The sequence below is a fragment of the Fopius arisanus genome, unplaced genomic scaffold (genome assembly GCF_000806365.1).
Source record: "Fopius arisanus strain USDA-PBARC FA_bdor unplaced genomic scaffold, ASM80636v1 scaffold00075, whole genome shotgun sequence".
Classification (NCBI taxonomy): Eukaryota; Metazoa; Arthropoda; class Insecta; order Hymenoptera; family Braconidae; genus Fopius; species Fopius arisanus.
The window spans coordinates 247737-264524 of NW_011887814.1; the positions used below are offsets into that span (position 1 = coordinate 247737).

The 16788-nt window shown below is 42.5% G+C and overlaps 1 protein-coding gene across 3 annotated transcripts in view; it reads right to left on the minus strand.

The window, feature by feature from the left end:
- Window positions 1–16788, minus strand: part of Rab26 (RAS oncogene family member Rab26) — a 65929-nt gene that overhangs the window by 28178 nt on the left and 20963 nt on the right. For 2 of the 3 annotated variants that reach the window (XM_011310382.1, XM_011310383.1), the window contains one exon: window positions 14756–14910. In XM_011310382.1, coding sequence (XP_011308684.1) covers window positions 14756–14759 — 4 coding nt within the window. In that variant the 5' untranslated portion in view covers window positions 14760–14910. Of the gene's footprint in view, window positions 1–1129; window positions 1409–14755; window positions 14911–16788 lie in introns of those variants that run through there. The other variant, XM_011310384.1, reaches the window with a different exon arrangement.

A 16788-nucleotide genomic window follows, 5' to 3' on the forward strand; every position in this document is an offset into this window, starting at 1 on the left:
TTCTATTTCTCAAAAAATTTCTAATTATTTGTCTAAAGACAATTTTATACTTTTCTTTCGTTAACCATACACGGAGAGAAATATTTAGTAAAAATTACGGAACACCGCGGAAAAATTCCGCGACATCAAATAAAAATTGCGTGACAGTTCCGTAAAATTTTCGCTGCAGAATTACGAAAAATACACGTAATTTTTATTAAAAATATTTCTCTCTGCGTAGTAAAAATAAAAACTATCTTGCAACGAGATGTCAGTTGTCTCTAGAAGACAGTCTGGTGATTCTTCCAAATATTTCTGAAAGATATGGCAAAGACACTTTTTGCTTTTCCGGAATTCGTTGTAATCCCCAACAATTTCAATTCGCGTGTAATAATCCGGTGCTGGAGGGCTGACCCGCGGGCACACAGGACACAAAGCGGGACTAGTACTTTCCGGGGGGGATGGGGGGTGGAATGGAGGCTGAGGGGGTAGGGACAAGGGTATTGGATTGTTCAACAGAGTATCGATGTACAGCTCTGTGGAATAGATTTGCCCTCTCGAACAAGCTGCAAGCGCACGCTTCGTATCGCCATCAAAGCGCTTGTCTATATTTAGCTGTGAGCCCTCTCAACAAACCGCCCACACTCAACACGCATTTCATGCATTTGCATTCGCGACGCTGTAAATTACCACCACCAATTACATTGTTTGTTATTCAACCCCACCCGCCAAGTATTGTTGATAGATTCGTAAATAATCAATTGCGAATCCATTAGCGTAATGGACAAACTGGACTAGACCGCAAAATTGGATCAGTGTAACATGTAAAATTCGCGGGCTACTGCTTTGTGGTTGGCAACTGAATTCATTATTACGGAAAATAGTAGAAACAATACGATTTTATTATAGACCTGTATAGGTCTAATTTGTTATACTATAAGGTCATTATTTTTGGAGAGAACCGCAGGTGTGGGTTTACTACGAAAATTCAGATGAATGTTTATTCAGTAATATATTATTGAAAATCTCTGTTATTACTGGATCATTATTGATTTCCTACTCCAAGACCAGGTGACCCTCAACGGGAGGTGGTCATCGATATTCACCGATTTCACGGGTAATAATGACCGATTGATTCGGTAATACACACCTGAATCGTTGAAACTCCAGCAGCTGGAGAACAGTGAGGATTTTTTAACTAGGTTACGTCGAATGTTTTGTCACCTTCACACGTGACACAGATAGTCCACGACCTTCATTTCCACTCGCGCACACGATAATTTTTCAGACAGACCGGTCAGAATCACCGAATGAGGGGATAACTCGGAATTACAGCGGAAGAATCCCCGAGGTGATGACGATTTTTTAAACGATCATTCGGACAATATTGTGATGGAAAATAGCTACGACTCAGCGAGGCGACGAGGACACTATCACTCACGCATGCGCATGCATGACACCTATGCAAACTCGATACCCTAGTTATTGCGTCATTTTTTTCGCGTCACTTGTTCAACACGTGCTATCAAAATTGCGCGGGAAATGCTAGAGGTCATAACCTGTAATGTGAAAACGCGTGATTTTTTGAAAAATCGGTTCCGTCACGATTGGATCTAGAAGAGCAAGTCGTTGGCGCGATTTTCGGTGCTCGTCTGTCCGGGCAAATTATGATTTTTCCTGAATCATTTGATACGGTGGCTGTCACGATTTTTAGAGTGAAATCATTTTTGTTAATCCGAGATTAGGCTGGAGTATTTTTGAGTGGCCGCGATTAAATTCTCCACAACCTGATAACCGACGGAGATCGCAACGGGTCAGAGTCCGACGTGCGCTGGCATATCCCACGAATGCGGTAACAGCCGATAAAATCACCCACCACTATCAGGATTTACCAACCCCTATCCAGGACAAGGGGGGGAGCAGAAAGAGGCTCAACGTGGGTGGGCGTTGTAAAATGCCAGAGACTTGCGCGTCCCTCGCAGTACAATTTCTTCAATACCCGAGTGATTCACATCTCAGCCGCAAGATGTCGCCGGTATTGGTCGACAACGAGTACAACCTCATGCCTCATGACTGACTCTCATAAATCAGCTTCCCTAAAAGCCCATCACCAGCATCTCACGTCTAAATCATGGCAAAAGCATCGGGCAAATAATTTCTCCACCGGTGAACCTCAACCCGAAGAAAATCCGGATTCACCTCCATACGTCCGAGAAACCACCGACGATCACGACGCGAGTCCCCGCGTTTCATCGCGATGACTCAGCACTCGCAATACCACCCGCTGTCCCCCTGCAGTCCCTTCAAAAGCTTCTGAAACCGTTTACTCAGCAGCGCGAACCTTCTGGAAGGAATTTCGTCTGGCCACCAGTTCGCCTGGCGACGCCCTGCCTTCCTGATACCCGTAAAAATGGCGTCCGCAATAGTCCCATCTGTTCCCCTTCGACGGCAGTGCGACCACTTCCCCTCCCCCACCTGCCAAATCCCCATAGTACCCCATCAACCTCATCACCACCTGTCCATCACCAACCGATCCAGCGGCTCGAGCAATTGTCCCCCTCGGTCCCACCACAGATCTCCCCACACAATAAAATCAAAAAGATCCATTTGCACACGTAATAATCCCCGCCCTCGTCCTCCCAGTAGAATAATCTCGGAATTCAAACGAGCTAGCAGTTGTCCAAAGGTCGTGATGATCGCAAAACACCGAGAACGCCGAATAATACGAAGAAACCAGGCGAAAGGAGGTGAATCTGATCCCCTGATATCCAACGATTGCACTCATCGCGACGATACCTCTTCGATGCCATGACAACTGATACACATTGAAAAACACGTTCGCGCCAGCTCCTCATCATGTGGTACTCCTGGTGCAACAGTTGGCCTAGCCATTAAACCAGAACGGAGCGGAACACATTAGCCTTGTAACCCGAAGAGGTTCTATCACTTGACGCCTGATACTTCATCCTTCATACAGCAGTGGGCGATCACCGTTTACATGCACTTGTGCCACCTCCTCGTTAATTTGCGCTCAATTTTTATGGATATGATATCCTGGGAGTGCTTGCCAACGGCAACGACAGCGGCTGCGTCACAAATCGCGGACAAGGCGACGCGCCATCTTGCACGTCTGCGTCTCGCCGCCCATGCGATCAGGAGAGTAGAATCAGGTGATGGAGCGATTGAAGAGCCAACGCGCAGATGGAATACGATACGAGTTGGCTTTTTCGGATTGATTGGATGACGGAAGAGACTCGTCGATTGATGATTCGAGGGGTCTCCCGGAGGATTGTTCATCTGGTGGGGATACGAGAAGGCGATGGACAATCAGTCTTTGGGAATATGGGACACCTCGGGCCAGACTGGCCACGTGCTCTTACGATAAACTCGGCAATCTTTCAATTATCATGTACACAGCTGTTGACTGTTTCATCTGCATTCGTCATTCACTTTTATCAGTGATGACAATGTCATGGATCATTATGAGATTTGATTCTTGAGATTAGATTTGTCCTTGAACGATTCCGCTCTGCATCTCGGGATATCGGCAAGAGTTGTCTGTCGGTTTGTAAATAGATCAGGAGATTTGGCAGTGAATTTGTCTGGCAGGATCTTTCAAATCCTTGGAAACAACAGAATGCCGGGTTCACTCATGAATGAGGCCACTGGAATCCTCAATTCTCTCTCCAACTCGACAATGTTCCACCGCCCGACTTTCATTACTCAATTTCCACCAGCCGATCTCCATAACTCAGAAAACCCCAACACCGGATTCCAGAGGATTGCTTGTTAATGAAGCGTTTTCCTGGAGAAAATTGTATCAACCGTTGATCCATTAGCGGGATATTCTCAGATCGAGGTTGTTCTCATCGTCGGATTAAAACGGAAATTCATCAACACCCACGGCTGTTTATGGTGGTCGACGCGGAAATCATGCCCAAAACCAAAATACAAAATGCAGTATTTCGACCGAACCAATCATCATTCAATCCGTGAAGTTATTGTCACGATCTAAATCATATGACTCTATGCGATGTCATAAATCAGCGAAATTCATGTCTCCATATGAGCTTAAACCGGACCGATGTAATTGAAAAGCGAAAAGTTGAAAAGAATTCAAACCAATCCATAATGTATAACCAATTCCCCTTGCAGCTAAAAAGAGAACGCTTTTACAACGCACAACACCGCTTGCTCTCGCCATTTATGGAAGAAAACGAGGAGAAGGCTCCTATCCATTCTCATCGAGGTAACATGACGCGGAGAAAGTCGCCCAAATGAATTCAACGGTCTTACTCTACAAATATTTTCTACTCTCATTTGGAGTTCATCGGGCTAAATCAAGGGCCCCCCGCCCCCTACCCAATTCTTTTTTTGTCACAGCTAAATCGCAACCGTGACAATTACCGCAAAACGATCAATTGATCAATTTGGCGAAATGATTACGCTAGGAACTTGGAAGTCGCGCGGGTAATTGGACTCGCGGAATTTTCGCGATATCATCGAACGGGTTGAACGAATTGAGGGCGAAAACGGAAGGCGTTCGGCGCTCAATTCCGCGATTCACGAATGCAGATTTTCAATGTTGTTTATCCTCTATCTCTCTCTCTGTCTCTTTTTTTAGTACCTTTTTCGAGATGGCCGGAGTGTTATGTACAGTAGATAATCGTGAGAGTTCTTGTGTTCTCGGTCGACGAGGCACGCCGTGGCGTTTCTTTCTCTAACGGATGTCAGTGACCCTCCTCCCCCCTCTCCATTGCCAACCTTCCTCCTCTCAACCTCCTTCCTCCATCTCCCCATGGGCGCTATGTACTTCTGTGTGTTGGGACGCGCCATCTCTCTCTTTCTCTCTCTATCTCTCTTTTTCTCTCTCACTCGCGCACGCTGAGGAAAAACGAGAGCCGGCATTGGGCTCGAGTATCGATTCGTCTATTCCATGCAAAAAAAAGAGGAAAAAAATGGGTTTCTGATGTCGATATCCGTGAGACTAGGCGAATCCTTGGGCATTACCACGGAGTCCTGAGAAACGGTAAATCGCGGAATTCCGCGATCTGACGGTACGGGGTCGAAAATTACCCCAGAAGGTGGATCGGGAAAATTGACACGGAATCAAAAAAAAGATGAACCCTCTAGGCCTTAAGGAACCTGAGTTATGGCGGAAAATGTGAAAGGGATCTAGCAGATCGATGATCTATGGAGTTATTCTGGATTTTCTCGTCAATTACTCGGGCAAAGTCGCCCTATTTAGGTATGCGAATGGAATACTCCCCGCAGTATCCGGAAGACTCAAATGCTATTGGTTTCACCCTGATCTAGCCGAAATGATCCAGCGATCGACAAATGATCTATAAAACTTCAATCGGGATTTTATCCGTAACGACTGGAGTAAAATTGATGCGTTTTTTTTCGATTTAACCGGAAAATTTCAATCTTGCGAATGGAGAAGGTGTCAGCCCCCTAAAATGGGAGGAAGTCCCTGAATAAGGGATTTGGGGGTCAATCGAGGGGCCGAAAACATAATGAAGTTTTAAAGTTACATTGTATTAAGCCCCGTACAAAATTTGCATGCGAAACGCTTTTTGTTGGACCGGTTGAGAGAGACGGGAAATTATTGATTCGCAGGTGGGTGCCCCTTGGGATTCTCTTACAATACGATTTATTACACAGGACCACCTGCCTCAAACCCATCGACAAAATCACAATCGGTGCCGCAACTAGCTCAAACGACGAGCCGAGAGGTATGAGGTAAGTCCTCCTGTGACCGGATGGAGGTTCTTCCTCTTCATTAGTGTCTTCACGTCTTGCTTTATGTATTTTGTTTGTTTTTCGCGACAAGAGGGGGAGACCGGAGGGATGTATCAATTTTTTTTAATGGCCGCGATCGAGCCTCTGTACTCAGATGAAAATGAAATTTTATTTATTTATTTTTTCATCGCGTGTTGTGGACGTTATTTTCGTAGAGGTTGACTCCAAGGTCCGAGCGGGACATATAGTCTCACGCGGCGGAATAAATCGCGGTTATTTTTGTACTTGGGTATTATCCTATTGCCGAGGCACATCGGGTGAGACCGGATGCTATAGCTTCAGTTTTTACGTTAATTTCCGGATTTTTAAATAATTATATTTATTCGCACCGCGTATTTTTGCAGGTGAACAGACTGTGGGACAGGTCCGGATATTTAACTGTGGATTACGGGAAAAGACGCGGGAAGCTGCGGAAATAATTGCAACAGACGGTTTTTTTTTGGGGAAAAGCTTTTCCCCAGATATATCGGCCATTTTAGGGCACGTGTGTGTCTAAATTATTATTTCCGCACATGAGCGAAAAGCACTCGCTCTTTTCCATTCATAATGCGACGTTCTTTGATTTTCATTAAGTACATTTCTCACGGGTGAATTTATTTCTTTCAGGAATCATCAAGATCATATCGCCCACCATCAGACCCAATAGACGCACGTTTCGATCGCACCTTTCATCAATTATTTTGATCGATGATTTATTCATTTCAGACTTTCCACGGAATTTCTTTTGCTTCGACGAGAGTCATCATTCTTCAGCTATTGGTTTCGGAGGAAGGGGTAATGGCAGGCGGTTAATAATTGTCTCATCCGACAGATCGAGACATTCACCCGGAAATTGGGAAAAAAAATACAAGTCATTTTGCCCCGGTAGTTTAGGAGATACGAACGAAAAACGTATTGAACAGTGAATATTGCTCTCCACGTAACTTGGAAACAAACCGGACTAAACGACTCGTCTTTTTTTTTCAATCCGATGGTAAATATGCCGAACTATCGAATGAGGTCATTATCGACCACCCACACCCACTCCCTCAGCAATTGGAAAATACCAATGGTTTGAATTCCCTGTTTCAATAATATCTATCTCCCAACGCGATGACAATTCTCGAATCGAGTCATCGTTCCTCGCATCGACACCGGAATAATAATCCCTCAACTGACTATTTTGTTTTCATTCCAATATATCCCGATCGGGATTAAACCGTCCCTCATTTTTCCGAATGAATTTCAATGCCGAAATGATACGGGGCTCTTAAAATGGCCTGCGAGTCGGCCTCACAAACCGCTAAAACCTCTGCTCCCCGGGAAGGAAAGCGCCAGGACGTACCAGGAGCGCAGGAAATAATTCACCATCCACCAAGGACATCCTCTCCAACCGAACAAATACAAAACCCTAAGGCTCATATACTCACACCCCTCACATATTCGAAACCGCTCGAGGATCAACCGATCAGGGTTGATGGGGAGCTGGAGGGGGATTGGAGGGGGCTGCAGGGGGATTGGAGGGGAATTGGAGGGGGATTGGAGGGAGATTGGAGGGAGATTGGAGGGGTTAAACTACTACGTACTCCTCCAGGACTAAAAGGACTTGATGAAGACCCCGAACGTTGGGTTGTGGCGCATAGGACAATGGAGTCCTTGCGTTAGGAACAAGGAAGCAGGATATCACCGTTGGTTCGTCTCGCGTGACGTCAACAAGGGGTGGTGAGGGGTTCACAGAGGGGGGATTTTACCCTCTCTTGACGTATGGTGGAGGCGGAGGTGATTCGATCCCCTCGGACACGCGACCAAATCACGCAACCGAATAATCCACGCATCGATGCATTTCAAGTATTTCATACCGCAAGGGGTGGGGGGTTAAACACATGGAGAGACTCATTTATTGTTAACTGAATTTCCAAATATTCAATAAAAATTACGTGTGATGTCCCTAATTACCCAGTGAAATGGGGTTGGAGGAAATTTTATGGACCTCTCACGTCATTTTTATCTGAAGTCACGGAATTTTTTTACGGTGTGCCGTTATTTTTATCTGAATTAAACGTGAAAAATTACGATACCGTCACTTCAATTTTTCGAGTCGATTCCGTAATCGGTAAGCAAACTAAAAGTTTCGTAATTTTTATTGAATCTCTCTCAATTTCTCTCTGTGTGGATATTTCGCTTTTCCAGTTTTTCATTGAAATTGAATTCAAACTCGTATAACGTAATATTCAGATCACTTTGTGAATAAAAAATAATCGATAGCACTAATAATAATAATAACGATCATTATTATTAATTTATTTTATTATGTTATCAAGATAATTCGATTCAATTTAATGTTTTGTATGTTTATCCAATAATTTGTTTTCTTTTTCTTTAACTTTTTCACTACCGAGCTGATGTTTTGCCAATAAAAATGTTTTAATAATTAACAAATGTCGTTAAATATAATTGCAATATCTAATTGCAGTTTAACAATTGGATAATGTTTCGAGGAAATGGGATTGAGATAAAAGACGTTCCGAGAGTTCCTGGTCCCAAGGGATTTTTCCTGAAGGAAAAATTCTTGCTGGACTCCGGAATTCTCAGATATTTGCAGATATAAATTTGGAAATGTAATAAGACGCAAGGAACGGTCTTTTGAGCACTCTCCACTCCTCATTACCCATAGAAAATTCCTCATAGGAATAATTCAACCCCAGGAATCACCAGAGTAATGGCATTTCGCCAAAAAACGGCACGAGCCACCCGCAGTGGCCCCCACGTCGGTTCAATTTTATTTCTAGCCTCTTCCTCCTCTCCACACACCCAAAACCCTCCGACATTACCGTAATCATGTGATTTTCATGGCCAACGTCCAACCAAAACAGATTAAAAAAAAAACACACAACAACATGAGGAGGAAAAAACAGCCGAAGAATTCCCCCAAGAGAGTACCACAAATTTCACTGGCAAAAAATTACTCAAGACCGGCGGAAATTTCATGCAAATTGCCAAGCCATAATTTTTTCCAATTTCTTAAAATTTATCATACGAAATACCGCCCCTAGGTAAAATTTCTCCAATAATTAGCAACGTCCATCAGTTTCCGCGATGATTCTCAAATTTTCACGATTTTATAAATCCTTGATATTTTTTTAAATAAATAAATTTTACCGCCCCCCGTAAAATTAATTCTGGGTAAAATTTATTCAATAATTTGCAAACTCCCTTGGTTCCCGTAATGATTCCCAAATTTTCGCGACTTTTTGAATTTTCAAAATTTTGCCGCCCCGCGCGCACTAGCTAAAATTTGTTCAATAATTAGCAACCCGTCGTGGTTTCCGCATTGATTCCCGATCTTTCAGGTTTGTCCAAATTTTTGACATTATTTGAATTTTCAAAATTTCGCCATATCGTCGTAACCGGTCGGTTTCGTTATATTATTAAAAAAAACCTACAGCAATCAAGTCCTACGAATTTCCAATTACATGAATCTAGTAATTCCAATTCCAATTAATAAACGTTCCCGAAATTTCTCAATGCTCTTAAAATCTGAAGAAAATTAGGTTTTTTATACGCAATAACAATTGAATTTCCGATAAACTGAAAATTCAATAAAATTATTGCATCAATTAATTCTCAATTTCAAACGGAATTTATTATAAAAAAATCCAAAACATGCGATTTTCGCAACATACTATCGCCCGAGTAATATCGACATAAAAATTGAAAACTCCCAGAATTCCATAAAATAATTATCAATAATTAATGAATCAACAATTCTGCAGAAATTTTAATTAATTCCCCAATAGTACAAATTGAAAATTGAATGATGGAGTTCCATCATCTGTAATGAATGGATTGAAAAAAAAATAGAATAACGAAAAATCAGATCGGCAGATATGGATCGAGTGGATTGAATGTGATTGGAGTAATTACGCAACATTCCGTCAATAATTTTTGTATGAAGTTCATTGGATAGTGCTACAGTTCCGAGAAGTTGTTTGATAAATACAACAAGCCGACTAGTTACTAGTGTATCTCACCAGATAGATAATAACTAGATAACATGCGAGCGATTTAACCCTGTGACCTTCGTGTACACGTTATAACCGGCTCGTTAATAACGTTTTGCTCCGAGGAGGCATTGGCCGGAATTGAGTTAAAAAGTCATGTTTGCATTACACTCCAGCATGTTAATACCCGTGCTAACTAGGTGAATAAGTCGGCACTACCTTCTTCACATCCGTGAATTAGAACGAGAAATTCCTTCTGTCTTCCACGCGAAAAAAAAGTGGAAAAACAACGAGTGAAACCGAAATTCCCTTTCATTTGTAGTTCTTTTTGATTCGTATTGGTTCGACATAATCACCGACAATGAGAAGAATTAATTGCCAGTAATTTAAACAAGAGTGAATAACTCAGATATTACAGACTCCGATAATTCCGAGACTTCTTCTCTCGCGCGACTAAAATTCCCCGAAAAATCCATCTCTTCTCCCTTTTTCCCAGATATTTCAATCCCTCGAGGACTAGAAGGGTTCAAGGTACTCCCTAGTGATAACTCAGAAAATTTCCAGTGAAATAAAAGAAAAATCACGGCTTTATCATCTAAACATCTCGAGAAATCGCGAGAAAAGCTGTTCCAACCGTCATAAGGTTTTTCGTCTGTAACTCAAAAACTGAAGTGGCAAAATGGGTATTTTTTTTTTTAATTCAACGTAAAATTCGCGGACCTATCGAACGAGCCCCCCAGTGACCCCCTACCTCCCCTCGCTCCCCTGGAATTGGGAGAAAAAGGGGGTCCTGGGATTTCGGGCGCGGCGGAATTTCCCGGAGATGCGCACGGCCTTGGGGATTCCCCCGGGCGTTACCCAGGGGCCCTAGGGAAATTCTGGTGAGATTGGGGAAGAGTTGACTGTAAGTACCAGTTAATGTAACATCGGATAAAGGGTTGCAAGTGGTGATTCCTGATACTTATTCATTAGCCGTGGCCCTTTCCTCGTCAGGGCAATATGGCGAACGGTGAGGTTGTGCGCGCGCAATCGAGCGAATTGTTTCTCACTCGCACCATCAAGCTCTTCCCCTCGCTCTGCCTTCCAGCGGTGCGTGATCCCCAAACGAATTTCTCTTTCTAGCTTGTTATATTTAGTCGGTCCTTGTCTCGGTTGGAATGGGTATAACCGACGATCAGCTGCTCTCGATATCCGCGCCACCGCCTTTGTGCAACACTTTTCCGCGGGTCTGGGTACTGTGCTGCCCTCTTCCACGGATTTCGTCGAGGGAATTGTCGAGGCTTCATTCCACGAGTTTTTTTTTCCCCTCATTTCTTTTCTTTCGTCGTTTTACCGGCGCCCCGCCGGCGGAAAAGGGGGTTAGGAATTTTTTCCGCGGATGTAGGGATTTCTTTTTATCGAGACTAGGGATTTTTTTAAGATTTTTTTTAGCCGTGGACATTTTTGGTGGACTCTTGATTTTTTTGGAATCTTTAAGCGTCCGATTTGAGTACGCATTTTTATTTTATTTTCCTTATTAAAAATTTGTCTAGTGTCTTTTCATCTAGTTATTTACCGTGAAGTTTTCGCCCTGTCTCTAGAAAAAATATCTCTAATCACCGCTAATGATTTATCGACCCAACGTAGATATTCCTCATGAATTGGTAACGATGATCAAGATAACAAGAACTATGAAGAATTACCTAATTACATTTTCTCTATAATATATCCCGATAAACCAACCATAACCCCATAAAATTCATGGGAATGCAAGTGATTCCCATCCACTCATTCCACCGCTGTCTCACTAATTTCACGACATTGTTGTCTCTTCCATTATACCCGTGCGAAATAAAGAAAAAAAATACACGACGAACACCGAGAGAGAGAGAGAGAGAGCATTAAAGAGATTACCGGTGAATTTTTATAGGGGGAGAGATGTGTTACAATTTTCTGACCCCCTTGACAATTCCTGACACACGTCAGTCATGTACGAGACCTGAGTATCTTTTCGACCCCCAGTGTCCCAACCTCCGAATAAAAAATGAAATTGTTTTTTTTTTCTCACGAAAGATCGAATTACTAGTGATGCCCTCAACCTCGCACTCACACCAAAAATCATCCTAAATACCTTTTGAGAAACTCTCGACGATTATTCCACCCCTAATTTCTAATCATCAGACATTTTGTTCTCTCAATTCTGTTATTTTTCCTTCTAATTTTTTTTTTTTTTACCCATCTCATCCTCAAGATTTTTATAATTCATATAAATTTGGTAAATTAGTTAAATTCAATTGAACCTGTCGTAAAGTATTACTTTCCCAGAATTTTTAATACGACCCTCACAAAAATTATGGTATAATCTAGTCACCACCTTTAGTTTTTTTAATTAAATGGAATTTATCCAATCAATAGCCGACATTTTTCCCACCGTCCGCCATTTTGTTCTGCCGAGGGATCGTTTTTTTTTGGGGTTAAAAATGGATAGATAATCTCAAAAGGTCATAGAAATTAATTGAAAAGTCTTTTTTTTTTTTAATTAAAGTTTTAGCGGTGGAAAGATGATTTCAGGAATGAGAGTAATGATAATGAGAAATTGCATTCCTAGTCGTGAAAAATTCGATTATTTTCAAGGTTAAATTCCTGGAATCACGGGGTTAGGAGTTTTTTAATGGAGGGGGAAGGCCGCAGTCCCGACCAATCAGAGGGTTTCTATAGTCGTTAGGGATACGCTTAATTAATACGTCAAGGAGTTCACCATTAGTGGTTTCACCAATACACGTCAGTGAGGCAATCAGTCACTAAAAATTAATCACGGACTAATCGAATGATTAATGCATCGAGAATCTTACAATGGCCGCTCGTCGATATCCGGAAACACGACTCATTCAAAAATCCTTGAAATTTCCAAAAATTTATAGTCTCCAAAAACCGCGAATTCCAATTGCAAACACCCACTGAATTCGCGAAACTTTCTATTTCAATTATTTAAATAACGACTCGATCGAAACGAATCATCTTTCTTTTGAAATTCTGAGAATTCTTCGGGCTTTCTAATGAGTGAAAAATTAAGTCATTCCCACTTGTGGTTGCTGCGATAAATCAATTTTTCAGCGGGTGTTTAGAGCGTAATTATTGGGGTGCTGTAAGAAATCGATTTTAATCGGTAAAAAATTTATGACAATTTGTCGCCATTTCCCCACCCCCACTCATCCCTCAACCCTTCGTAAAAAAATAAAATACCCGTTAGACTACATCGGGGACAATTCCTCCCCTCCCCCTTGAATTCACCGTCGACTATTTTAACACAAACTCCTTGTGTTAAATTCCAGGTATGAAAAACGGGGTGGGAACCCTCGACAACCTGAATTCCCAACCCCAAACTTCATCGTCTCAAGTGTTCGAGTGAAATGGGAATGGAGAAAAAAAAAATGGGATGAATTTCTGTTCCAATAATTGAAGAGTGTAAATCAGGGGAAAACAAGGGGTGACATTGAATTATTTAGAGTAGAGATGAGAGTTCTAATTTGAGAAGTTGAAGGGAATTGATAAAGGGAGGGTGGGGGGTTGAGGGGATAGAAATTGTTGGGGTCACGTGCTTGACCCAGATTGCACTGAGGTAGACATCACGGTTTTGAACGCGAGTCAAGCTTGCGGTTCAATAGACAATAAATTATTCACGAGACTATGTCGTGTTTTGGTGAGGACAGATCCGTTATATCGGTATTCTTGAATTTCCCGGGGGAAACTCAGAGATTTCCTCAAAAAAATCATTTTAAAAACGCATAATTTCCCCCCACATGTCGAGTTATCCCGAAAAATGCGAAAAGGATCTAGCAATCGATTATTCCGCCTGATCGAGAATTTTCTCCTCCAGAGATCGAACGAACGAGAGATCGAAAGAAATCGTGAGAAAATGCTCGATTATTGGACTGATGTCTTTGAAAAATCATTAAAAATCATTCATAATTCGTAAAAAAAAAAACAAAGACACACGTTCATCCCCCGAAATGATGAACAACCCCTAGACCAACAATTACCCCCGCAGTATCTCCACCACCAATAATTTAATAATGATTTAATTGCCCGATGGCACCTGCCCTTGTTCACTGAATTAAAACCAATTGCATTGCGTCCTCAGGGCAAATAAACTATCCCGCACACATATCCCTCCCCTCATCCCCCTCCCAAAATAGCGTATCCCATCAGCAGGTTTCGCTGATCGCAGAGGATCACGTGCTATACGAATCGCGTCTTTCAAACTCGAATACCCACACATTCACACTCGTGGATATTTGTAGTGGAAATTGTGTATTCGTATACGAACGAGTACACAAACTGGGGGATACAAATCCCATCCCCATCCTCTCTTTCCCCTCCATCCTACCCCTTTGCCGCTCCCCCTTGTTCCCCCTCTGACACTGTGGGAATTTGTAATTGCGCGACGGAGAGTGCAATGCAGGGGGGAGAGGGGGAGAGAGAGGGGGGGGGGGGCTGTAACGAGGGGAGTGAATGAATGATGCGCAGATCATTCAGATGAAATAATATTTGTCCCCCCGAAGAGATACAAATTTTATCCGAAAATTTGTGATGTCCGGAAAAATTGATTTTACGGACTGCAGAGGGTGGGGAAAATTGTGTAATGAGGAGAATGTATCAATGATGCCCGGATAAGAATTTTGAACCTCATTGTTTTTGTTTTGTGGAGGAAATATTTTGGAAACTTCGGCGTGCCCCGGAGGACGCAAAATTCCAATTTTCGGACGCGCGTATGAGTTTGAATTTTATTTCGGTTGTGTCTAATCAATTTTTTTAGCAAATTATAGGCGTACATTCGGCATCTAATTTATTTTCCTATCGCAAAATTTGCACGCAAAATTTTCCGGTAATTTGATAGTACACGAATCTCCACTTTACGGCCGCCACGATCTTTCCCGCGTTTTCTGTCGCTCTTCGGAGGACAGAAATCCAGAAAATCAGATATAAAATACAAATAAAAATTTTTCACTCACTCATGCGACGTCCAGCGCTGGTAATTGGCAGCAAGTGGTCAGCCCTAATGTTGTCAATCCCGCAAATGGAATTTAATTCGATTTACTCGGTGAATGGAGACGACGGCAGCTTCGGTGGATGATTCCACTGAATATTCCCTCCATTCTCATCAGCCCTGAAACAAATAAAAATCCATAACCTATAATATCTTTCCATTTCCACAATTTCTGAATAAAAAAAAAACCACCAAAATAAAAATAAAAAAATGAAAAAATGAATAAAAATAAAATAAAAATTGTCTGCCTGTGATTCCACCAGAGCCAATTAAATCGTAGTAATGGATTTTCCCCGGGGGGAAAAACAGATTGAAAATTCAATAAAATAACCCGTTTTCCCCCTTTAGGTCATACAAGTTCAATCGCCCATAATTCCAAAACCACGGGGGCAAAAAGGGTCGTCTTTTTTTAAATCCAATCGTAAATTTCCCCCTCTCTTCGATGCCACCACCCCCCCCACCACCCCCCACCCTCTTCGACCCTTCGGACGGACGGTGTAGATTGAGAAATAGCCGATGCGGAATACCTTTGACGCAATATGACATCATTTATCTCCGTCTTCCACTCGACTCGTCGCTGTATCCCATTTAATATTTCTTCCACGATGTTTACGATAGTGTATAGGGCACGTGGGCGGGCCTGAAGATGATTTGAATGGTGGAAGAAGTGTTGGTGGATGGGAAACAGAGAAAAAAGAAAAAACACGAAACGAGAAGAGTCGACGTGGCGAATTATACTTTCATGAGCCCTCCCTCCGGCCTGAATCCGTAATTAAAGCGTGTGCCGTAACTCTTTATTCCGTACGATTTTTTATCACCGTTATCAGTTGGCGTTTAATCCATAGTTTTCAATTCAAGACTACAATTTATCCACACAACCGATATCGCTCCGATACCGATACTTTTCAAAGAAATTCCGCAATTTGTCCACCACTTCGAGGATCGGAAAAATTACCGGTAATACGGGTAATGAAAAAATTCAAACCGATTTTTCTGCCGATTTTTCTCATTTCAGATGTCAGAATTGAATCGATTTTTCCGCCGATTTTTTCATTCTAGATGGGAAAATTGAATCGATTTTCGGGAATCGGAGTTTTGAATACCCAATTTCTTAAAGCAGTCCCGGTACAAGGGCGTAACTCCCGTAGAAACTGAGATATTCGCAAGAACCGCGGAGGGATATTTTTTTTTCGGGAATTGATGGTTTTGTCCCTCGTCGATCGGTTTAGCTGTAGCTTTCGACGTGCATGTGTGCGAACGACCGGACCCGACCAATGCGAAGGCACCAGACTGTGAAGACCTACAACACGGTACTTGTTGATTTATAGCCCATCCACACCCGCGGGGAGCGGTTCACTTACCTTCGAAAATAAATGTATGCCAAATTCTTTTCTATTTTTAAATTAGCCCCCACCCCCTCCTAACGATTTTCAATATATCTATACAACAACCGAGTAAATAACACGAATAGTCAACACCTCTCCCTGAAAAACCATCACAACTCCTGACAAACTAGAGAAAATCAATCAGAAATTGTTTACCATTCGCTTTTCCGTTTTCCCTCCCATCCCTTGAAAACTCTCCATAAAACCAAAAAAAAAAAACCCGGCGCATTTTACCCCAGGCAAACTCCCAAAAACCTGAAAAAAAAACTGCAACTCCCGCCCCCATCCGCTCTTGCTGCGCCAAAAACATTAATTTTCAAAATCATCGAATTTTCACCAACCAAGTGACAACCGAATATCCCGGATTTTCCCGCCAGTGTTATCTTACCCAAAAAATTTGTTATCTCCTCCACAAAAAAAAAAAAAAATCCACTCCCAATGCCTCAAGAACGAGGCAAAGAAGTGAAGGCGAGTCAAAACCCGTGCGGTTGGCGTACGTGCGAGTCTTGCCGATCCTATGATGCGATAAGCGACCCCTTCTCTCTCTCTGGCAAATATTCCCCCTCTCCCTCTGCCCCCCTCCTACGCTGTCCCCCTCCTCCTCTGCCCCCCC